At 37.3% G+C, this 26767-nt stretch overlaps 1 protein-coding gene across 2 annotated transcripts in view; it reads right to left on the reverse strand.

The window, feature by feature from the left end:
- The window catches only part of LOC150079036 (serine/threonine-protein kinase Nek8-like), a 266092-nt gene that overhangs the window by 83512 nt on the left and 155813 nt on the right, over positions 1-26767 (reverse strand). For both annotated transcript variants that reach the window (XM_090384054.1, XM_090384055.1), the window contains exons 10-11: positions 16211-16340; positions 7066-7142 (exon numbers count right to left, since the gene is read on the reverse strand). In XM_090384054.1, coding sequence (XP_090240180.1) covers positions 7066-7142; positions 16211-16340 — 207 coding nt within the window. The remainder of the gene's footprint in view (positions 1-7065; positions 7143-16210; positions 16341-26767) is intronic.

The following is a 26767-nucleotide window of genomic DNA, read 5'->3' on the forward strand; positions in this document are numbered from 1 at the left end:
AGGTTTAGCCCTCGAAAAAGTCCCTTTCAATGTATCTGTTCGTCTATAATTAACATTTTAATTGTACATTTGTATTGCTTATTTTATATTATTTTTGGCATATATATATATTTTTTTCCAGGTTACTTTGGGCACCCGTATAGGTTTTTGGTTTTTCTTGAGAAGCTATCTTACTAGCTTTCATTTCATGTTATACATTATAACTTAACTCAAATAATATACAGACGGATATAATGTTTAATCGTTTTTGATGGCATTAATCGGATCTGTGACAAATTAATATTATATATTAGAAATAATATTATAAAATAGATATAAATTAACTATCCTATTTGCTTTTTACATACTTGGATATATATATGTGTGTGTGTGTGTGTGTGTGTATATATAACAAATATTTCATTTGGTACCCTCACACGCATGCCAGGGAACTGGAGTATATGGCCTATACTCATATTAGTATTAGTAATGGCAAAGGAAGGGAAGCAAGCTTATACAGGTGAACCTACATAAACTGCAAATAAAATAAAAATTATAGCAACAAAGATACTAACAGTAACAAAATCAATGAGCAGTGATAAATTCACTAATGAAATTGAACTAAAGCACTTCCAAAACTGTTTTACAACACAAATTTAATACTGCAGCCATGAAAAGAGAAATTATGGAAGATTTCTTTACCTTGAATTATAAGATTCTTTATCCATATCAAGTTATCAAATACAGACATTGTGGGAATATCAGAAAGGACAGACAGGATGGGGGAGGGTTGTATGCTCTTAGTTAAAAAGCACAAAAATCTAAGGATAGTGCATCCAGTGGACATAGGTGGCCAGTGCAATGCTGAGTCAGTCATGGTGTGACATAAGCATTGGGAAAACATTGTTATAGGCCTAATGATGAGCATAACGAACTGTACAGATATACAGAGTGAGCAGAAAATCAGGACGTCTTATAATTGAGAGCCTTTAACTTTCTAGATATTGACTGGGGTTGGTCAGTCACACAGTAGCAAGACATTTGTGGATTTACTGAATGATTGATTCCTACACCAGCATGTTACAGAGGCAACAAGAGAAAGCAATAATCTTCATCTGATTATCAGCAGTACTAACTGTGTGGTACCTTTTAGGGTAAAGAAGAATGGAAAAAACCTAGGGGTAATTGTGCAATCAGATAGGTTCTCTGAGTAATGCAGACAGGCTGCCAGGACAGCTCATGGGGTTTTGTCAATGATATAGAGGAATTTTGCCAGCAGGAATAAGGAGGTGATTATCCCACTGTATAAGGTAATGTTTAGGCCACATATTGAATAGTAGATACAGGACTGGAAGCGTCATTTTAGGAAAGACATGTTTCTGCTGGAATCGATGCAGATAAGACAACAAGATTTGTGAGAGGAACAAAGGGTTACTCTTACCAGGAAAGGCTTAAGTTCTGAAAACTACAGCAACTGAAGACTAGACACCTGCAAGGAGATCTGCTTGCAGGTGTCAGAGAAGGTTGCAGAGTAGATGTGTGGAAATTTGCCTTAAACTAGCAGGAGGCTGATCGTTGGAACAAACTCCCATCTGGTGTTATAGAGGCAGATATAGTTTAAAAAATAAATTCAATGAACAATTTGTTTAGCACAGAATGGTGGGAACTTCCAACAATTCTTATAATGCTTTGTAAGAACAGGTTTACATATAAATCAAATTATGTCATTCTCACGAGTGTAACAATTTTGTGTACATGTATGTTTGCGGGGTGGGGGTTACACTTGTAACCAAAAATCTCCCCCCCCCCCAACAAAATTTGACACTATTATATTAACCCCAGGAGCTTACATCTGGTGAGTATGGCTTGCCACACCTAGGGTCCTGAGCTGGATATCATCATTCTTCTTGTCATCGGCGATTCCCTTCAACTTCTGACTCTTGTTCTCTCTCTCAGGCTAACTCAGAATTTTTTTTTTTTTTTTTTTTTGGCTGATGTAGCAAAGTCTCAGGCTTCTTTGTACTATATGGCTAATAATAATAATAATATCAGGACATATGATAGTACACTGAAAGGGTTGGTGGTTGGGATGACAGAATAACTTGCTGATAAGTCCAGCAACTTGAATTTCTGTAAGAGCCAAATTTTAGAAAATACATAAGGAAGGTTGTTCAAGAAATTGGGATAAATGAAGATGCCACTTAGTTCATGCATGATTTCAGACTAGTTTAAAAAATCCAGGTGTAATTAATTGCTGTTGCTAGGTTTTAGGCAGATTAATATAGATCAAGACTTATATGACATATTAAACCATTGTGTATTATTATGTCTGTACAAGTGTGTTCATGGGCTGATGTGCATGTTCTGTAGGCTGAGAAAACTGAAATAACTCATGGGAACCAAATTCTGTCCACTTGAGATCAACTAACTACAGCCTACATTATAAAATTTCTCCAATCGAACTTAGAGGAACTGAACCCAGTCCAAATGCACAGCAAATGCCGAAACCACTATACAGTCACAGAGAATGTAGAATTACATTTGAGATGAACAGTGCCCAAAGAAAATAATGAGGCTCAGTACACCATGGTTTCTGTTACACTTCAAGTCAAGTCATGTTACCCCATAAAAAGAAGAAATACCACATTGTAAAGTTATACTTCACAAATAAAATTGGTTATAATATCCTCCATTTGAATGGTATCTTAACTGTAATGTCAAAAAAAAAAAAGATAAAAAAAAAATTGGTGCATACTGTTCTGAATAGGGAGGGGGGCAACTAGATACAGATGTTAAACCCCAAGTTTCATCTGGTTAAGTGCAATGCAATTTATGCAAACAGAGACAGACATTGGTGGCACATACTTCCAATGATTTTGGAAGCATGTGCAAAAAGAAAATTACTAACTATTAAATCATAAAAATGAAACCTGCTTATCTGTTGACCCTGAATGTTGCTATTTTGAAAAATAAAAATACTTTTACTAAAAAATTGTATATACCATTTTTTTTTTTACTTAAAAATTAAACTTGATTTTTTTTTCAGATGTTAACATGTTTACCACTGCTTGATGCTTGTGTACACGTCCAGTCAAAACATTATGACGTAATAGTAAGTATGTCCTCCTGTTCCTCCTACTGCTGCCACACAGTAAAGTACAGACTCTATAAAGCCTCTGAACATTGCAGGACATATGTAATATTATATTGCACCCTGTAGATCAGCAGTGGAGGATCTAAATGCCAAATCTCTTGATTCATGTAATCCCAGAGGTGGGATTCACATCTAGTAAATTTGGCAGCAAAAGTAGCACCTGAGAATCACTTTCATGTTTGTCAAACTACTCTTGAACAATACCGGTGCATTATCCTGCTGTAATACACCTGTGCCATCTGGGCAGAAAGTCACCAAGAAGAGGAGTACCTGATCAGCCAATGGACAGGTAGTTCTTTAACATTCAAAGTACAATTGGGGTATGAGGGTTTCAAGAGATTCCCAGGAAAACATCTCCCTGCCACTGCCACCACCTGTTTCTGTTGAACCATCTGAGTGATTCCTCGCCACAGCTTATCAACCATACCCCTCTATCTATTGTCCACATGGCATAGCAGAAATGTGATTCATCAGAAAAGAAAACTTTTTTTCCAGTCAGCAACTGTGCAATAATGCCATTCAGATGCCCCTTTAAGTGTCATTAGTGATGGGTGGCCATAAGCATAGGTACCTTGACTGGGTACCTACTCTGATGGTCCTTATGAAGGAGTATGTCTTGGCAATACCATGGTTGCCCCTTGGTTAATGTTTGTGGTCAGCCATTCCACTGTTTTCCATCTATCAGCTTGCACCACAACCATTGATGAGGCATGAGCACCTGCCACTGGCCTGGTGACTGCTATGTCTACTCTCCATCCACTCTTGGAACACCTTAACTACAGCACTCCACAAACAGCCCACAAGATTTGTAGTTTCTATAATACTGCCGTCCCTTCAACCATTACCAGATGATCATCCCATTTTTTTTTAAGTCCATCAGATCATGTCCTTCGTAAGGACCACATGCAACAAACCTGCAGTATCACATTTACTAGTTCTCACTGCAACACATGTGCTACCAGTTGGGGAGAAACAGCCAATTGCTAAAACAAAGGTGGTAATAATGTTTTGACTGGACAGTATGTATCATGATGGGTTTTTATCTATATGGATGATAAACTATTTGAGAAGAACTAATTTCACCTGGATTGCTGAATGAAAATGGTTTCACCTGAAAATGGTTTCAACTAGAAGCAAAATCACTTAACCCAAAGTTTGTTTAGCAAATATTTGCTTGATAATTTGCTTATCATCCAGAAATCCTCTACCACGATCAACTAACTTGGCCATAGAGAGAAAAAAAACTAAAAATTCCCTATCCTCCCTTCCCCATCTAGATGAGAGTCACCTCGAGACTTTTCTACACAGTGTGGAAATAAAGTAATTGTAGGCAGCTGTGAAAGTGTTAACATCATTGAAGTTCTGACTAATATCATGTTAAAATTTCACCATTAACTTTTTTCTTATCTGTGGCACACCTCATACAGATGCAAGATATGATGCACACTTGATATGGATGTAAGAAAAGAAAGGAAAAAAACTGACTCGAGTAAATATTACGAAGGTGTTTGAGATAACAGCAGAGGAGAAAAAGCAGTATGTACTGGAGCTTAAGAACAAGTTTGAGCTTCTGTAGACTGTTCAGGACCAAGATAGCGATGAGGAATACTACAGCTTTCTGAAAGTGATAAAGCACAAGAAACTTATAGGTAAAAAGAAATCCAAAGAAGAAAAAATTAGTCAAAAAACTTCTCGTGATGAACCGAAGACAACAAATGAAGAGCAAGATAAACACTGACAAGGATAAAATTGAGTATACTGAGTTATGCAAAGCCATTAAAAAGAGATTCAGAGAGGACATAAGAAGATATTACACAAGAAAAGTAGAACAAGCATTAAAGGAAAAGAAACGATTTAAATCAGCAACCATGAGTGGTAATACAGAAAGACAAATGATACTGAAACTGAAGAGTAGCGAGGGTATACTTATAAATAGCAGAGAAGGCATAATTCAAATAGCAGAAGATTACTATAGAGAATTATACAAGGAGCAAGGGAATGATGCCAGCAGTGGGAAGGTGGATCACAAATTAGTAACACATACAACATACCCGATATCCTTCCTGATGAGGTAGAACATGCATTGAAGAAAATGAAGAATCAGAAAGCCCTGAGGGAAGATGAAGTTACTGTAGAGTTGTTAAATTATTCCAATCCTTAGGTGTCACACCTAAGGATTGGAATAATGCAATCATAGCTTTGCTGCATAAGAAAGGAGATTAATCAGAAATTGGAAATTATAGACCAATTAACTCGTTATCCCACATCTATAAGTTGTTCACAAGGGTCATTACTAAGAGATTAGAAAGAATACTTGATGAGAATCAACCAAAAGAGCAAGCTGACTTTAGGACAGGATTCTCAACTATGGATCACCTTCACATAATATCACAGCTAATGGAGAAAGCAAATGAATATAAAACACCATTATGCCTGGCATTTGTGGATTATGAAAAGGCATTTGACTCCATACAGCATAAGGCAATGTTTCAGACACTGGAAAGACAAGGCATTGATACCCTATACATTATACCCCATAAAATATATGAGAATGCTACCTCCTTTATTAGACTAGACAAAGACGGTAGCAAATTTAAAATTGAGAAAGGAGTTCGACAGATGAGACTGGTTGCAGAAAGGAGTCAATGTGAACGGAGAGTACCTAAACAATCTACGATTTGCAGATGACATTGTGATCATAAGCCATGATCCCAAAGAATTAGAGGAAAATCTTTACCAGTTATGCAGAGTTAGTAAGTAAGGATTTCGGACTAAAGATGAATATGGCTAAAACAAAAGTAATGAATGACAAGTATGCCACAGAAAGGAATATAATCATTGAAGGGGCAGTAATTGAAAAAGTGGATTCATATACTTATCTGGAACAAGTCATTAGCTGTAATAACGATAAATGGATGGAAGTCAAGAAAAGAATAAATTTTGGATAGATAGCATTCAGGAAATATAGTCATATGCTGAGGTGCAATATCCCAATTTGTCTGAAATGTAAAATAATGAACCAATGTATACTCCCCACCATGACCTATGGAAGTGAAAGCTGAGAACTACACAGCGAAGAATGGAATGAATTATATTAGGAATCAGACTGCTGGATAAGAAGAGAAACACATGGATTAGGCAGCAAACTCAAGTAAAGGACATCCTTATAAAAACTAAAGAACTAAAATGGTCTTGGGCAGGGCACATAGCTCAAAGACATGATGACAGATAGACTAAGAAAATAACAGAATGGTAACCAACAGCAGCTATAAGAAAACCTGGAAGACAACAACGGAGATGGACAGATGAAATTCCCAAGTTTGTGGGTAGTAAATGGATGGCCATTGCACAATACAGAAGGAACTGGAAATTTCTGGATTAAAATGGCTGATGATGATCTGCAACACAAAGAAAGGAGAAAAATTTTTAGTTTGCTTGTTAGATTGAAACTTAGCTTAAAATCGTAAACAGTAGAGAATGGTCCAATTGGTTTTTCATACATTAATGAGGCCATTAAACTTTTAACATATTGCATATCATATATCCGGGTGTTATATCAACTCTAATAATGATACAGTTTTCTCTGTTGTCTTATGGCACTGTTCATCTTACACAGGTTCAGACAAGGCTGATGAGACATATCATTGCTAGATCACAGCTTGTTTGTATTCAAAGAATGAAGTGATAAAAGATGACTCAAGTGCATATTTTTACATTATTAAGAACATTATTCTACATTTACGACATTTAATCAAGCCTTGTCTGAAGATGTGGATATATAAATTCAATGCAACTGAATTTATATATCCACTTCTTTGTGTTCACTTGTATAACCATATTTATTTTATGTTGATATATATTACGCAGAAAAAATTCAGGTAATTAATCTTATGAAATAATTTTTGAAGTGCATATGGAATGCTCATACATACTGTAGTAACATCTTGATAATTACCATGTCCCAGACAACCAGAAGTTCCTCTACCAAAGGTCAACAACATTCCATGATCTAAAGAATAAGTAAATTTAAATTACATAGCAAATTAATGAATCAAATGAAATTGGTATGCTAATATCATTAAAATATAAGTTTACTATATTAAAATATTATATACACTGGAATAATTAACTATTATTCTTCTTAGCAAAGTTCCTAAATATCACTGACAGAACCCATCTTGAACTAGCATCTTCTGATTCATGTCATTAACTACTCTACCCACATTGGAATCATCAGAAAACTTAGACATCAAACTTAAAGTACCTACATTAATCAATATTAAAAACTTTAAGGGACCAAACAGAACCACATTGGATTCCACTTGTAACATTAGTCCATAAGAGCAGTTGCCATTTATAACTCTCCTTTGTCTTCTTCCAAAATCCTTTATCCATAGTAGTATTTCTTCCTGATACCACATTGCTCCAGTAATGTGGTATCAAGAAGAAACATGGGACAGTATCAAAGACTTTACTGAAATTAAGTATACACTATCCTCTGAAAAATATTATCTGGACACCCTGTTTTCATAGTCTACTGGACTCTTCCAGATAAACAAATAACTCAAACCAGTATATCAGGATGATGTATGAACAACACAAAGTACATAGCCTAGTGGTCAGGAGCTGGAGTGTAGTAGCACACGCTCTCTGACTGGAACGGGGCTCAAGCCCATGACTACTAAATACGATTATCGTTTGTACTGATATTTAGTATGATTGATGTCTTTTGAGGTTATAATGAACACTATGCAAGATCCAAACTTCCTTACATTTTGAGGGTACAGCTCTAAAACAGTGTTTGCAGGCCGGCCGCTATATCAACTCAAGTTACCAAACCTACTGGTAACTCTCTGGGAGGCTTCCGGATCAGCTAGTGTATAATCTTGCTGCCTCTAAACTGCCAGATAATGACTGGAGGGAGTCCAAGTAGTATATATGCAGGGGCATTGTTGAAGCCACGTCATGTGTACATCATATCCAAAAATTTCATTACTTCATACAGCATGTCCCCCCACCCACTTTTTCTTACTATTCAATGCACCATGAATTGTCAAATTAATAGAGCAAACTTCTCTATGAAAATATCTAACTTTCCAAACATATCCTAGTTCATTTCACAAATATACGTGGTCCTAGTTCTAATCTCAATGATGTCCACATACAGTCTGCCAAACCCCACGTACTTCTGCTGACAGAATCTCAGTTATCGGTTGATTCAAGCACTACTCATCTCGGTTGCCCAAATTATTTGCTGTATGATTCCTTTCGCCGCAAAGGTGGTACTTGTGCATATATCTGTTCCAATATTCCCTGTCAGAGACTTGGTAATTTGGATTCTCCTCTTTTTAATCTTCGCTGGCTTAAAATCTCTCTACCTCATTCTGTCAAATTCATCTGTTGTCTCTACCGTTCTCCCAACTCCACTAATCACTTGGAACTCTGACTTCCTCTCTTTTTAACTTGACTTTCTCCAGTCCAACTTTCCTAACAGTGATGTAATTTTCCTTGGCGATTTTAATGTTCACAACTCCAGCTGACTTTTCCAGTCACACAGAACCAGCTGGTCAATATTATTATTATTAGCTATATGGTGCAAGGAAGCCTGCGGCTTATGCTGCACCAGCCAAACTTCTGAATTACCCTGAGAGAGAGAGAGAGAGAGAGAGAGAGAGAGAGAGAGAGAGAGAGAGAGAGAGAACAAGAGTCAGAAGTAGAAGGGAATCACTAAGAAAGAGAAGAATGAAGCTCGCAAAATTGTAAAGCAGTTACTAATCAGTCCAAACTAGATTTTGAACAGGCTAAGAGTAGAAAACTTGCTTCTTGCCCTAATGGTAGCCGAACATTCTGGTCTCTTGCCAAAGCTATTGGCTGCAACTTTTGCCCATCTCTGCTCCTACCTCCGTCAAAACCAGATGGTTCTATTGTCACTTTAGCCAAAGATAGAGCTGACCTGCTAGCATCCCATTTTTCTTCCAACTCATGTATTAATGATCTTGGTAAAATACCTCCCACCATTCCCAGCACACCCCATTCAATGCCTCCTGTGGTCTTCCATCAAAAGGATGTCAGAAGAATTTTGATGAATCTTGATGCTAAGAAAGCTCCAGGTCCTGATGGTATTTCTCCACTTGTTATACATTTCTGCAACAAAATAAAAATAAATTTATGCTTACGCAGATAGCTTAATTAATACTATCATATGTACATACTAACTAATTGATATTTCTGTTCACTAATTTTTTTTTTGGTTGTAAAATTTAAAACACTAAAAAGATAAGCAATGAATAACAAAGAACACAGCACATACAAATTGCAACTAACACAATATGCACAAGTGAGATACGTAATAAGAAGCTTAAAAAAAAGGAATGAAGAGAAGGGTCTGAAAATTTATTTATGTTTTTTATATGATAAGATTTCAGAGGGGAAACACATTTCACCATAACAACATAAAAACTCACAAAATTCCAGCTATTGGTATTATCACAAATGCGATAAGATCGAGTTTACTACTAATTTATAAATAGATTGAACTAACAGAAAAGCCCAATAAACCAGAAACTGCAAATTGTTTTTATTGTTTTATTATTATTATTATTATTAGCAGCCTTAAGGCGCAAGGAAGCCTGAGGCTTATGCTGCACCAGCCAAAAAAAAAAAAAAAAAAATTCTGTATTACCCTGAGAGAGAGAGAGAGAGAGAGAGAGAGAGAGAGAGAGAGAGAGAGAGAGAGAGAGAGAGAGAGAGAGAGAGAGAGAGAGAGAGTCAGAAGTAGACGGGAATCACCAAGAAAGAGAAGAATGATGATATTCAGCTCAGGACCCTGGGTTTGCCAAGCCCATACTCACCAGATGTGAGCCCATGTGGTCAATGGCAGTGACCTCCAGAAATGTGCTTTAATAAAATATCACAAAGGTATTTAAAATTCATTCTTATAACCAAACTTATGATAGCGATAAAAGTGTAATGCAATTTAATGATTTGAATTGGTTTTGTGAAATCTCATTCCATAAAGCGGCTGATTTCTACTAACTAGTGATTGTGTTGCCCTGCACCTATTTATTTCGCTTTATGATGGGCTTACGATTTTCTCGGACTGACCACGTGGCCTTTCCTCTCAGCCAATAGCAGTGTTTTTAAACGTGCTAGCCATGTGTTTTGTATTTTCCGCCTTTAGTTGAACTGATTTTTTGTGTTGTGCTTTAATCAGTATATTAGTTTTAATAAATTTTTTAATCAATATGTGCAATTTTCATTATAAAAATCACCTTTTAGAGAGATAAATAGCTTAGTTATACAGTGAAAATTTCAACTTCCAAGGTCTTAGAATGACTTTTTTTTTTTTTTTTTTTTTTATGTGAAACCCAAACACGAGAGGTATTAGAACCTATAGTACTTAGTACTGTGCTTGGGTTGGAGGTTGAGAACATGAAAGAAGATATTTGTTGACATTGGACTTGAACTTCTGTAGATTTTAATTTTCAGGAAATATGTACGAAGGAAGGTTGTTCCAGAAAACGGCAGTTGAATGAATAAATGAGAAAGATGAAAAGTTGGTTCTGTAGGTTTGAAGTTGGACAGTAAATGGATGTTGGCTGGTGGCGGCACGTGTTCGGACTGTTTTGAAAGAGAGAGCGGGAATTATAAAGCCAATTCAGAAGAACAGTGCCCATGGAAGTATCTGTAGAAGAGGCATGCAGCAGAAACAGTACGTCTATGAGAAAGCGAGTGGAGAGAGACTGTTAGAGATGAATCATTAATTAACCTAACTGCCCTCTTCTGAATGGAATCAAGAAGCCTGAGAGAGGTTTTGGGAGCACCACCCCAGATGTGGGAACAATATTCCATGGCAGGGTGGATCTGCGATTTATACAGAGTGAACAGCTGTTTGGAAGAAAAGTAACGCCGAGAGCGAAAGAGAAAACCAAGTTTTTTAGATGCAGAGGAAGCAATATTTGTAATGTGCTTGTGACAAGAGAGATTAGAAGTCAGGGTTCAAAGAAATCTTTTTGTGAGATATAAGACAAGACTGAGTTTTAGAAGGGTTGAAATCAACTAAGTTGTCTTTGCCCCACTGGAGAATTACCTGAAGATTGGCATTTAAGGAATTGGTAGCAGATTTTCGAGAAGTTGAAGCTGATTGAGCAGGACAAGGTTTTTCAAAATGGAAAGTGGAATGCAATGTGCTATCATCGGCAAAACTATGGATAGGATTTCCAGTCAATGGAAGAAGATCATTAATATACAAGAGGAAAAGAGTGGGGAAAGAACTGAACCTTGGGGGACACCGGCATTAGTGGAGAAGTCAGAAGACAGAGAGCCATCTACCATCACCCTCAGTGAGCAATCAGAGAGAAAACTGGATAACCAATTACTAAAAACAGTTGGCAAACCATAAGATGGAAGCTTGTTTAGAAGACCTTTATGCCAAACACGATCAAAAGCCTTTGAGATGTCAGGAGCAACTATTTGTGTTTCACCAAACCTTTCCATTGAATTAGTCCATAAATGGGTAACATAAGCCGGAATATCACCAGTGGATCGACAGTGACGGAATCCATACTGGTGATCGTTGATCAGACGGAAGGTTTCTAGGTAGTTTAAGAGTTGGTGGTTAATTGATTTCTCCATTACTTTAGAAAGAGGAAGTAATTGCAATGGGACGATAATTGGATGGGAGGGATTTGTCACCCTTTTTAGGAACTGGCTGGATATCAGCAAATTTCCAAGCAGAAGGAAAAACACCTTTGGAATAAGAAAGTGAAAAAAGGCGGCAAAGAATAGGAGTAAATTCAGGAGCACAGGTTTTGAGAACAAGTGGAGAAATACCATCAGGACCTGGAGCTTTCTTAGCATCAAGATTCATCAAAATCCTTCTGATATCCTTTTGACGGAAGACCACAGGAGGCATTGAATGGAGCGTGTTGAGAATGATGGGAGGTGTTTTACAAAGATCATTAATACATGAACTGGAAGAAAAATGGGATGCTAGCATGTCAGTTTTATCCTTGGCTGAAGTGACAACAGAACCATCTGGTTTGGACAGACGTGGGAGCAGAGATGGGCAAAAGTTGTGGCCAATAGCTTTGGCAAGAGACCAGAATGCTCAGCTACCATTAGGGCAAGAAGCAAGTTTTCTACTCCTAGCCTGTTCAAACTCTAGTTTGGAGTGATTAATAACTGCTTTACAATTGTCGCGAGCTTTGGTGTAGGCAGAAAATGAAACTGAAGAATTAGAAAGAGGCCAATTACGATATGCAACATTCTTCTCTTGAACAGCCTTAGCACATTTATTGGAAAACCAAGGTTTAGATAAAGGACAAGATTTTAAAGTGGAGTGTGGAATAAAGGATTTCATTCCTGCAAGAATAATTTCACTGACATGATCTGAGCAAACATTGACATCAGAAGTTTTGAAACAGTAATCCGACCAAGGAAATGAAGAAAAGAGGTCTCGCAGGTCATCCCATTTTGCATTCTTGTAATGCCAAACAACACGCGGTTGGAAATAGCCATGAGATTAAGGTTCCATTGGAGAAGAGACAATCACCAAGTTGTGATCTGAAGTGCCTAAAGGACCTCTCACTTCGACCGTGTACTTAGAAGGGTTGTTTGTGAGAAAAAGATCAAGCGTATTGGCTGTATGATTAGGATTGTCCGGTATTCTTGTAGGTAAATGAACCATCTGTGCTAGGTCATTAGTAATTGCAAAAGCCTCAGCATCTCGACCCGCAGAGTCTGTGTGACTAGAAAACGGAAGCCAGCTGGAGTTATGAATATTAAAATTGCCAAGGGAAATTACCTCACTGTTAGGTAAGTTGGACTGGAGAAAGTCAGGTTACAAAGAGCAGAAGGCAAAGAGCTCCAAGTGATTAGTGGAGTTGGGAGAACGGTAGAGACAACAGATGAATTTGACACAATGAAGTAGAGAGATTTTAAGCCATAGAAGATCAAAGAGAGGAGATTCCAAATTGCCAAGTCTCTGACAGGGAATATCAGAATGGACATATGCACAAATACCACCTTGGAGGCGAAAGGAATCATACAGCAAATAATTTGGGCATCTGAGATGAGCAGTAGTTGAATCAACCGATAACTGAAATTCTGTGAGAAAAAGTACATGGGGTTTGGCAAACTGGAAGTGGAAATGGACATCGCCGAGATTAGAATTGAGACCACGTATATTTGTGAAATGAATTAGGAAGTGATTGGGAGGTTTAGATCTTTTTGCAGATCAGGGGTAAAGGAAAGGGTTTTTGCTTCCGTAAAGGCGAGTACAGTGGTCTCCGACAGTTTTTAAATTCTGTACAGTGGGATCAACTGACGATGTTACCAACAGTAAATTCTAAGTGGGAAGCATTCAAGGAATTAATCGTGTAAGCTACTAAAAGTTTCATACCTATTAAGAAATATTGTTCAAGGTTTAGGCCTAAATGGTTGTCAAATGAACTAATGAGACTCGTAACAGAGAAGAAAAATGCATGGGATGCATACAAATTATCAAGCGACTCAGAAGCCTAGGGCAGATATAAGTTAATCTTTAATCAGGTCACAAAGGAGGTTCGGCAGGCGAAGGCAGATTACGAGAAATCCTTGGCAAAAGATGCTAAAAAAACAGCAAGGATTTCTTTACTTATATAAACTCTAACAGGTAGGGGATGAATCTGATTGGTCCACTTGACATCGATGGTTCGACTGTTGATGATCCTGCTCAGATAGCAAACAAACTGAATGAGTATTTTGCATCTACATTCACACATGAGGAATTATTAAGGTTTGAAAATGGCAGAAGGTTATCAAATTGTAGCAGGGTGCTTAATGATCTTGTAATAACTGAGAGCAAAGTGGAAGAGAAATTGTTGAAGTAAACGTAAGTAAAGCACCTGGGGTGGATGGGATCTATCCAGTTATATTAAAGGAGGCGGCAAAGCAACTAAGCAAACCCTTAGCCATAATTATGAGAGCATCCTTGGACTCAGGGGAGGTTCCCACGGACTGGAGATGTGCAAATGTATCCCCAATTCACAAAGGGGGATCGAAGGGTGACACGAGTAATTACAGACCAGTTAGTTTAACTTCTGTTCCGGATAAAATAATGGAGTCGCTGGTTAAAGATGCATTGCAGGATCATCTAGACAAGACTGCAGCAATAATTCAGACACAGCATGGGTTTGTTAAGGGAAAGTCTTGTCTGACAAATTTGATAGGATATTATAATGTGGTTACAAAGGAACTGGATGCAAAAAATAATTTTGATATATATTTGGATTTCAGGAAAGCTTTTGACACTGTTGCGCATGGAAGACTATTGTACAAATTGGAGCAGAATGGTATTAAGGGTAAGTTGCTACAGTGGATAAAAGGATGGTTAGGTGCGAGAAGACAGAGGGTGGTAATCAATGGGTGCTGCTCTTCTTGAACTAATGTTATTAGTGGAGTCCCACAGGTTTCAGTGTTAGGTCCACTGTTGTTTTGTATATTTATCAATGATATTGATGAAGGTATATCAGGCTTAATGTCGAAGTTTGCAGATGATACAAAGTTGGCTGGGTTGTTAAGGACAGTAATGGCAGTGTGCTACTGCAACAGGATCTAGATAATTTGGGCAGATGGGCTAAGAAGTGGCAACTGAAGTTTAACCTTGCCAAATGCAAAGTACTGCATATGGGTAGAAGTAATCCCAGAGAAACGTACTAACTGTGTGGTACTACACTTAAGGTGGTAGAAAATGAAAAAGACCTGGGATTAATTGTGCAGTCAGATATGAAGTTTTCTGAGCAATGCAGACAGGCTGCCAGGGCAGGTCATGGGGTTTTGTCAATGATATATAGGAATTTTGCCAGCAGGGAAAAGGAGGTGATTATCCCTTTGTATAAGGCAATGGTCATGCCACACCTTGAGTACTGCGTACAGGTCTGGAGGCCTCATTTTAGGAAGGATGTAGATTTACTTGAGCGTGTACAAAGAAAGGCAACAAGATTGGTGAGGCGAATGAAGGGATCCTCTTACCAAGAGAGGCTTAAGTTCTGCAAATTGCAGTGGCTGGAGACTAGGCATCTGCGCAGTGATCTGATTGAGGTATATAAGGCCTTGAATGGGTTGAGCACGCTGAATTCTGATGGGATCCTTTCACTTGTTCAGATTACGAACCTAAGGGGGCATAAATTCAAATTAAGAAAAGACAGATGTAGAATAGATGTGCAGAAATTTGCCTTTAGCCAGCGGGTGGTTAATTGCTGGAACAAACTTCCATCTGTCGTTGTGGAAGTTGATAGGTTAAATAAATTTAAGGAGGAATTGGACAGGCATTTGGAGGGAATGGTGTGTTTTTTTTTTTTTTTTTTTTTTGGCTGATGCTGCATAAGCTCATACATTTGCTTTCTTGCATCACATGCCACTACTACTACTACCAAAAATCAGTGTATTATTGGGTTCACATTATGATATTGTCTCTGGAACGGATTAACATCGTAAAGTGGGGGTCCCCTGTATTTTTGAATTATAACAATCATAATGGATCATTTGAAGACTGGAAACATAAGGAAAAACAATGTTGAATACATATTAATGAGAAGCAAAAATTTTCCTACAAATTCAACTTCAGACTCAAGAGTTTTTCCAGTAAAGACTTTTTTTTTTATTTAAAAAATGCACCTTGCAGATTTTGAAATTCTCAGATTCATTAGCATAGTTTCTGTTGATTGTGAAGGGGCAATACCACGGAATCCCCCTTCTCCAAATTCCAAACTTTGATATGAATCTTCATGAGCAAACTCTTTTGGTTTAACAGGATATAGTCTTATTAGGGGATTCAACTGTGAGAGAAACCAAGAACATATTTTGATATAAAAGTCACACAGAACCAGTTTGACTGGGAATAACAATCAATAGTGCAAATAACCAGCTGCCAGTTCAAGGGAACTAACAGAGCTTTTCAGAAATATAAGTGGGTATTAAGAGCAAAGTCTCCTCACCCTCTGTACAAATACACTAGCCACTATGTCAAAAAAAAAAAAATTTATATATTTATTTTGATCAACTATTCAAACATTAAAGATATTGTCTTTAATTTACCTGTAAGACAAACAGTAAAATCATCCCCGCAGGCAACACTTTTTATACAGACTGCATCTCTCTCTTCCAGTATTCTAGGAATATACATTTCTGCAACTGTTTGAGAAACCATGAGTTCGTTTTGTGATTTCTAAAATTAAAAAAAAAATATATATATGTATAATTTATACCAATGCGTTCATATTAATCAGTGACTGCTAATATAATTATTAAAATAATATATTTTTTTTTTAATTAAAACCAGTGATCAAAAAATTTGTAACCAAGTTTATTCTGATTGCGATGTTTAAAAAAAAAATCACTGCAGCAGCACCCATAGAAAATGTTCTTGTTTATACTTTGGCACAACCACCAGGTCAGAGGAGTTTACAATAAATCATCAATACAATCATTAAATGCTCTTGTTTATACTCAGGCATGGCCACCAGGTCAGTGGAATTTACAATAAATCATCAATGCAAACATTAATCGTATTTAGCAGTCACGAGCTTGAACCCCAGTCCAGTCAAACAGCACATGCTACTGCAGTCTCACTCCTGACCACTCGGCTACAGGCCTATTAACTGTATTTAGCAGTCACAGGCATGAACCATGATCCACTCAAAGAGCATATGCTGCTGCACTTCAAAAAACATCAGAAGTTACAATGATCTACTCCTGTAAAGACAACCATTTTATTATTAGTAGTAGTAAAATGATTAAAGGAAGCAAACTATACAGCATTAACCCAAAAAAAACCAACCAACATCATTTCCCATCCCTTTTAATAAATATGTCACATCCTCATTTAAATACAGTCCATTCCAGTTATTTGGGACACATTGGGACTAGTGCATTTTGGCCCGATTAAGAGGCTGCCCCAATTATCCGAAGTTTCACGTAAATAGTTAAAAATACAATGTACTCCCCCCCCCACTTACAATTGGTTCACTGTACAATCAAATCACATTATGACGAACTTTTCATAGTAAAATACCGTTCACTATACGATGTGCAATAAGCGCCGGTCATTGTGATCACGTTTGTGAATTGAATTTTAATTCTATTAAACAGCGATTCTAATTAGCAAAAATAGGAGGAATATTATCCACTGGCTATAAAAGCAAAGATATATTAAGCACAAATTTACCCTTTATTACCTTACCAATTAAAAAATTAAATGATACGTGAAAATCGGAAGAATATACGTGATAACCGGAATAATTAAGACATACTGTAATATGTACATATGAACTAGTTGACATTTCTGTTCACTGACATTTGTGGGTGGGGGTTAAAATTTAAAACAGTAAAAAGATAAACAATCAATAACAAAACACGACACACACAAATTGCAAGTAACACAATACGCGCAAGTGAGAACAAAGCTTTAAAAATAGGAATGAAGAGAAGATCCGAAAATTAATTATTTTATATGATTGAAGATTTCATGGAAGTGTAAGCACATTTCACCATAATAACCCACAGAATTCCAGCTGTCTGTATTATCGCAAATTCAGTAAGGTCGAGTTTACTGTCCGTTTATGATAGATTTCACTAACAGAAAAGCCCAATAAACAGGTGACTGCTAATTGTTTTTATTGTTTTATGGTTGTGACCTCCAGAATTTCGACCGAACCATGGGGTACTGTCGGAGACAATCATAGGGTAATCTCCAGTGCTGCAGTCTCCTGCCCTGATTAAAGGCATGCTATCCCAATTAAGTGAAGTAAACCCTGGCTATTTTCTCGATTGGTTTCTGTTTTTTAAAATTTGCCCCAAATAAACGGCTACCCCGATTAACCAGTGGCCCAAATAACCAGAATCTACTGTATATTCAAACTAACCACTTCCATAACTCCAGGTGAAATGTTCCAACTGCAAGTAAATTTTTAACAAGTTTTTGCATGTGTTGCACCTATCCTTTTTCAACTTAAAGTTATGTCCTTCTTATGCATTATCCAAAAAAAAGGTAAAGATGCCATTACGTTTACTTAATTCATTTAAAAAAGCTTGAATGTATCAATCAAGCCTCCTTGCAGGTATCTAAGTTTACAGACACTGCAATTTGTACAGTAGTCTTTCATGTGCAAAAGTATCAAAAGCTTTCCTAAAATCCAAGTACAGTCAGTCCTCGTATAACACGTGTTTACACTACATGAATTTGATCATACACGATTTATAAATAGGGGAACGATATCGTTCAAAACACAAACTGAATTTGTTTATGCACGATTCGTCTATGTTTACAAGAAATAGCAGTTGAAGGCAGAATCACCCCAACTGAATGCAACACGATAGGAACGAAGAGAGATTCTGAAAATGTATTTATGTTTTTTATATCAGTGAAGGGGAAACACATTTTACCATAATAACGTAAAAACCCACAAAATTCTAGCTATGGGTATTATCTCGAATGCAATTAGATTGAGTTTACTACCTGTTTATAAGATTCCACTATCAAGAATGCAAGTGGAAATTGTTTTTATTGTTTTATGGTAGTAATCCCCAGAAATGTGAGCTAGTGAGGTGTCAATAGTGTCTCTGCCTTTACAGTGTTGTTTATTCAGTTGCTACATGTGCGCAGCTTTCTTTATGTATATCAAGCGTGCCTCCTCATTTTGTAATTGTGCTTTATTCCCTAAAAATTAGTAAAATACTTAAAAGGTGTAAAAAGGAAACATCCTGGTGAAGACATTACAGATTCAGAGAGAAAAAGAAAAGCAATATCGATAGATAGAGGTGGACTGGGTCAAAAATTCTTACCCGGGAAAATTTGTAGCAGCCTCATACTAGCGTTTATAGCCAAAATCACACTGGCTTCCGGCCCACCAGGGTTTCCCCGGTAAGTCTTATGGCCAGTCCGCCTCTGTCGATAGAGAAAAAATATGAAATTGTAAACACTTTGAGCAAAATGAAAGACCATGTGATATTGCATGTGCTACAGGCCTAAATGAGGCAACGCCGAGAATTAGAAAGAATGCAGAGAAAATAAAAACAACTTTCATAGCAGGAACAACTCAAAGTGTAATAAAACCCATTAGATCAAGAAACAAAGAATTGGAAGAGATGGAACCGCTGTCATCTGTTTGGATAGAAAATAAAACAAAGAACAAGTTTGCTTATGATAGAAGCAAAAGCATTAGCAATATTTTATTACATAATAAAATACTTACATATTTTATTACGATTATTTATTGTGTTTGGTAATGTTTTGGTTACAAATGTGTGTTCAATCTTGGGTGGTCGGCACCTAACCCTATTTTTCCCATAGGGCCTGTTATTTATATTGCAAGATTTTGCATTGCGCAAGGGTTTCTAAAAACACAACTATTGTGCTATACAAGGACTGACTATATATGATATCAAAATTATTTTTTGCATCAAGTTCCTTTGTGATCATCATAGTACCCAATCAAATTCATCAGACAGGACTTCCACTTAACAAACCCATGCTGTGTCTGAACTATAACTGCAATCTTGTCTAGATGATCCTGCATTGCTTTAACCTGTGACTCCATTCCCTGAAGTTAAACTAACAGGTCTGTAATTACTTGTGTCACTCTTTGATCCCCCCCCCTTTGTGAATTGGGGACACATTTGCACATCTCTAGTCGATGGGTAAATAACATGAGTCCAGGGAAGCATTCATAATTATGGCTAAAGGTTTGCTTATTTCCTTTGCTGCTTCCTTTAATATAACTGAATAGATCCCATCCACCCCAGGTGCCTTTCAACTTAAAGTTATGTCCTTCTTATGCATTATCCAAAAAAAAAAAAAAAAAAGGTAAAGATGCCATTAAGTTTACTTAATCCATTTAAAAAAGCTTGAATGTATCAATTAAGTCTCCTTGCAAGTATCTAAGTTTACAGACACTGCAATTTGTACAGTAGTCTTTCATGTGCCATGAACAACCTTTGTATGTTCAATTTCAACAACTTCTTCTCCGCTTTTTACTCAGTTATTACAAAATCACTTAGCTCCCTGCCACAGGTGGCTAAGCTTCTGGCCCTCCACTTCCCTACAGACTTCCTCATGTGTGAACTTAGAGGCAAAATACTAATTCAGTTTGTCAGCTACCTCAGCAGGCTCATAAACAATCGAACCATCGATGTCAATTGGACCAATCTGATTCATCCCCTTCCTTCTAAAGTTTACATAAGTAAAGAAGTTCTTACTGTTTTCCTTTGCATTCTTTATCAAACATTTCTCATAATCTGCTTTTGCTTTCCTAACATCCTTTGTGATTTGATTACAGAGGATCTTATATCTACCTTAGGCATCTGTGTCTCCTGATAATTTATAAACACCCCATGCATTTTTATTCTCTGCCACAAGTATCATTAGTTCATATGACATCCATTTAGGCCTAAACCTTGGATAGTATTTCTTAGTTGGTATGAAAAGCCTAGTAGCTTCCAAGATTACTTCCTTAAATGCTTCCCATTTAGAATTTACTGTTCGTAACATCATCAGTTGGTTCCACTGTATAGAATTTAAAAACTATCTCAGACCACTGTAGTCACCTTTACGAAAGCAGTAGCCCTTCCCTTTAGCCTTGATGGTAGTTACCTCTTTGAGTAAATCCCATGTCAGAACACTGTGATCACTGCCACGTAATGATTCCTTTATCTGCAGATTCTTAATGCATGAAATCACTACTGATAATCAGATCAAGAGATCATTACTGATCATCAGATCTGATAATCACTACTGATAATCAGATCATTCCTTCCAGGTGCCTCCCAAACATGTTGCCGTAGAAAACAATCATCCAATAAATCCACAAAAGCCTTGCTAGTATGTGAGTGACCAACCCACAAGTTCCAGTCAATATCTGGGAAATTAAAATCCACCATTATAAGACAATCTGATTTACTGGCCCACTGTATTTCTCTGTACAGTCATTCATTATACTCATCTGAGTCATTAAGCCTATAACCCACTCCTACTCTCAATTTTTCTTTGCCAGTGTATGTCACACCAAACTGAATCAACACTGCACTGTCCACCCATATCAACTGGCTGCACTTCCTTAGATTTTATGTGTTTCTTAACTAACAGCATCACCCCTCCTCCCCCTTCTATCCTGTCTGTCCTTCCTGTACACATTGTACTCCCAAATTTACAATTCTGCATTCCTTATCTCTGTGTCACACCACATTTGGCCCTTGAGGCTGTTGCAGACATTCTCTCAGCTATGCCAGACAAGCAGTGCTTGCTACCTGGGAGTCTAAAACGTTGATGGAACTGATATTCAGGTGACACTCAAGTCAAGTGGACCCAATCTCGGCGAAGTCCAGACAGTCTGTGACAGCCAAATCCTCTGCTGCACTTCACGATGGTGGGACTGTTAGTAATCCTGGGTATAACCCTCATAAGCAAGCACACTGTGGGTGACCACCCCGGTATGTACCAGGGATCGAGGTGTGGTGCTCACACCACACGGAGAAATGTCACTCCTCTGTGTTACCAGGCAATACTAGGTGGTAGATGACTCTCATCAACCGGTGTAATACCATCGCTTTGTTAATTTCGACTTATCATACTAAGTTCATTAGCCAAATGGATATTTGGTATGGGAAGTCGAAATTTTTTTTTGTGAATTTTCAAAAGTCGTAGATAAAAAAAAGTGTTTGTATTGATGAATATTATTAATCCTACAAGTTTAATCACTTTTTTTGGTGGGACACCCTGTATAAATAATTAGATTCCGCAGCCTAGAACCTTTTATTTTTTCGAGATAAAAAGCAGCCTATATGTTAATCTGGGACCTGAACTACACTGAACTATAATATTAGTAAGGAAAGAGAAAGCTTGTATGTTTGTTATGCCGTCGACCCCTATCCCCTGTAGCAGCCCTCTTCTATTCAAAACTACCGAAGCTAAGCCCTTTAAATGAAATTCGGAGCAATAGAAATAAAAATAATTAGGTATTTATTGTAAAAGTGAGGGTAGATAAGATAAACAATATTGTTTTGCCAGTATTCCTCAAGTAGAAAATAATGTTACTTACATGAACACACAGCATATGCAGACTGTTCAGTTTAACGAGTAAAACAGCCAGCACTCAACGTAAACACCTCGACATCACTTTACATGCAATCAGTTTTGACAGGTGTAACAGACTAACAAACAAAACAAAAAAAGGCGCGACAAATAGACGTTAGGGCAGTTTGTGCCGGCAACTTTTAAGCAATACCAATGGAATCAAAAGGCATAAATTAAAATACACCTTCTTGTTAAAATACGACCATTTTTATGATTTCTTGAGATAGGCCTGAAGCATATCCAGGTTATAAAAGAAGTTAGAGATACGCCACTTTGTGCCGACAGAGAATATGTAATTTGGAGCATTTTGGTATACTTAACTCATCTTTCGATTTTTTTGAGATAGTAGTAGTAGTGGCATGTGATGCAAGAAAGCAAGTGTATGAGCTTATGCAGCATCAGCCAAAAAAAAAAAAAAAAAAAGTCACACCATTCCCTCCAAATGCCTGTCCAGTTCCTTCTTAAATTTATTAAACCTATCAACTTCCACAATGACAGATGGAAGTCAGTTCCAGCAATTAACCATCCGCTGGCTAAAGGCAAATTTCCGCACATCTATTCTACATCTGTCCTTTCTTAATTTGAATTTATGCCCCCTTAGGTTCGTAATCTGAACAAGTGGAAGGATCCCATCAGAATTCAGCGTGCTCAACCCATTCAAGGCCTTACACACCTCAATCAGTTTTTTTTTTTTTTTTTGGTAGTTGTTGGCGCATGGGCTTCTGTGGCCATAATGCACCTCCCAAGGTTTTTTGCAGTACTTTGATCCATGCCCGAGGCGGGATTCGAACCCGCGACCTTTGGGTTGCTAGGCAGGCACTTTACCCACCCGGCTAGCCCGGTCGGCCACCTCAATCAGATCACCGCGCAGGTGCCTAGTCTCCAGCTACTGCAATTTGCAAAACTTAAGCCTCTCTTGGTAAGAGGATCCCTTCATTCCCCTCACCAATCTTGTTGCCCTTCTCTGTACACGCTCAAGTAAATCTACATCCTTCCTAAAATTAGGCCTCCAGACCTGTACGCAGTACTCAAGGCGTGGCCTTATACAGAGGGACAATCACCTCCTTCTCCCTGCTAGCAAAATTCCTATATATCATTGACAAAACCCCATGACCTGCCCTGGCAGCCTGTCTGCATGGCTCAGAAAACTTCATATCTGACTGCACAATTACTCCCAGGTCTTTTTCATTTTCTACCACCTTAAGTGTAGTACAGTCTGTCCTCGTATAGCACGACAGTTGTGTTCCTAGAAACCCTTGTGCAATGCAAAATCGTGCAATATAAACAACAGGCCCTATGGGAAAAGTGGGGTTAGGTACCGACCCCAAGATGGAACACACATTTGGAACCAAAACATTACCAAACACAATAAATAATCGGGTAATTTTAACCATTATAAAATACGTAAGTATTTTATAAAGATTAAAATATGTAATAAAAAATAATATTATAATATTTTTTTATTTTTATTATAATATAATAAATAATAAAAAATATTTATTTTTATTATATTATAAAAAAGTATTTTTTACGAATAAAATACATATTTTATTCGTAAAAAATTTATTATATTCAATAAAATAGTCGTAATAAAATACTTACGTATTTTATAATACGTAAGTATAAATTATAATACGTAAGTCGTAATAAAATGCTTACGTATTTTATTACGTAATAAAATATTGCTTTTGCTTCTATCGTAAGCAAACTTGTTTTTTGTTTGATTTTCTATCCAAACAGATGACAGCCGTTCCATCTCTCCCAATTCTTGTGTCTTAATCTAATGGATTTTAATTACACTTTGAGTTGTTCCTGCTATGAAAGTTGTTTTTATTTTCTCCGCATTCTTTGTAATTCTCGGCGTTGCCTCATTTAGGTCTGTAGCACGTGCAATATCACACGGTCTTTCATTTCGATCAAAGCATTTCACAATTTCATATTTTTTTCTCTATCGACAGAGGCGGACTGGCCATAAGCCTTACCCGGGAAATCCCGGTGGGCCAAAGGCCGGTGTGATTTTGGCCATAAACCGTAGTATGAGGCCACTCTAAATTTTCCCAGGTAAGAATTTTTGACCCAGTCCACCTCTGTTTATCGATATTGCTTTTCTTTTTCTCTCTGAATCTGTAGTGTCTTCACCAGGACGCTTCCTTTTCGCACCTTTTAAGCATTTTACTCATTTTTAGGGAATAAAGCACAATTACAAAACGAGGAGGCACGCTTGATACACATAAACAAAGCTGCGCGTGTGTAGCAACTGAACAAACAACACCGTAAAGGCCGAGATACGCTATTAACACCCCACATTTTACTAAAGCACATTTCTGGGGATTACTACCATAAAACAATAAAAACAATTTCCTGTTGCGTTTCTGCTAGTGGAATTATTATTATTATTATTAATTTTAATATCCATATGATGCAAGGAAGCCTGAGGCTTATGCTGCACCAGGAAAAAAAAAAAAGTTCCCGAGTAACCCTGAGAGAGAGAGAGAGAGAGAGAGAGAGAGAGAGAGAGAGAGAGAGACAAAAGTAGAAGGGAATCACCAAGAAATAGAAGAATAATGATATCCTGTTATAAACTGGTAGTAAACTCCATCTAATTGCATTTGCGATTATATCGATAGCTGGAATTGTGTTGATTTTTACGTTATTATGGTGAAATGTGTTTCCCCTTCACTGATATAAAACAAATAAATACATTTTCAGAATCTTCTTCATTCCTATCGTGTTGCGTTCAGTTGGTGATTCCGCGTTCGACTGCCATTTCTTGTAAACACAAAGGCGAATCGTGTATAAGCGAATTCGGTTCGTGCTATATAAGATAGCGTTCCCCTATTTATAAATCATGTATGATCAAATTCGTGTAATGTAAACACATGTTATACGAGGACCGACTGTACCACACAGTTGGTACGTTTCTCTGCAGTACTTTGCATTTGTCAAGGTTAAACTTCAGTTGCCACCTCTTAGCCCATTTGCCCAAATTATCTAGATCCTGTTGCAGTAGCACACTGCCAATACTGTCATTAACAACCCTGCCAACGTTTGTATCATCTGCAAACTTCGACATTAAGCCTGATATACCTTCATCAATAGCATTGATAAATATACAAAACAACAGTGGACCCAACACTGAACCCTGTGGGACTCCACTAATAACATTATTCCACGAAGAGCAGCACCCATTGTTTACCACCCTCTGTTTTCTCCCACTTAACTATCCTTTTATCCATTGTAGCAACATACCCTTAATACCATTCTGCTCCAATTTGTACAATAGTCTTCCATGTGCGCAACAGTGTCAAAAGCTTTCCTGAAATCCAAATATATGATATCAAAATTATTTTTTGCATCCAGTTCCTTTGTAACCACATCATAATATCCTATCAAATTTGTCAGACAAGACTTTCCCTTAACAAACCCATGCTGTGTCTGAATTATTGCTGCAGTCTTGTCTACATCCTGCAATGCATCTTTAACAAGTGACTCCATTATTTTACCCAGAACAGAAGTTAAAATAACTGGTCTGTAATTACTCGTGTCACCCTTCGATCCTCTTTTGTGAATTGGGGATATATTTGCACATCTGCAGTCCGTGGGAACTTCCCCTGAGTCCAATGATGCTCTCATAATTATGGCTAAGGGTTTGCTTAGTTGCTTTGCCGTCTCCTTTAATATAACTGGATTGATCCCATCCACCCCAGGTGCTTTTCTTATGTTTAACTTCAACAATTTCTCCTCCACTTTGCTCTCAGTTATTACAAAATCATTAAGTATCCTGCTACAATTTGATAACCTTCTGCAATTTTCAAACCTTAATAATTCCTCATGTGTGAACGTAGATGCAAAATACTCATTCAGTTTGTTTGCTATCTGAGCAGGATCATCAACAGTCGAACCATCGATGTCAAATGGACCAATCAGATTCATCCCCTTTATTTTAGAGTTTATATAAGTAAAGAAATCCTTGCTGTTTTTCTTAGCATCTTTTGCCAAGGATTTCTCGTAATCTGCCTTCGCCTGCCTAACCTCTTTTGTGACCTGATTACAGACTAGCTTATATCTGCCATAGGCTTCTGAGTCGCTTGATAATTTATATGCATCCCATGCATTTTTCTTCTCTGATACGAGTCTCATTAGTTCATTAGATAACCATTTTGGCCTAAACCTTGAACAATATTTCTTAATAGGTATGAAACTTTTAGATTAATTCCTTGAATGCTTCCCACTCAGAATTTACTGTTGGTAACATCGCCAGTTGATCCCACTGTACAGAATTTAAAAACTGTCGGAGACCATTGTACTCACCCTTATGGAAGCAAAAACCCTTTCCTTTACCCCTGATGGCAATTAAATCTTTAAGTAAATCTCACATCAGTACACTGTGATCACTGCCACCTAGTGGTTCCTTTATCTGCAAATTCGTAATACACGAATGATCACTGCTGATAACCAGATCAAGAGTATTACTTTCTCTGGTTGCCTCTCGAACATGCTGCTGCAGAAAACAATCATCCAATAAA

The sequence above is a fragment of the Mastigoproctus giganteus genome, chromosome 10 (genome assembly GCF_048544385.1).
Source record: "Mastigoproctus giganteus isolate SK-2022 chromosome 10, ASM4854438v1, whole genome shotgun sequence".
NCBI lineage: Eukaryota > Metazoa > Arthropoda > Arachnida > Uropygi > Thelyphonidae > Mastigoproctus > Mastigoproctus giganteus.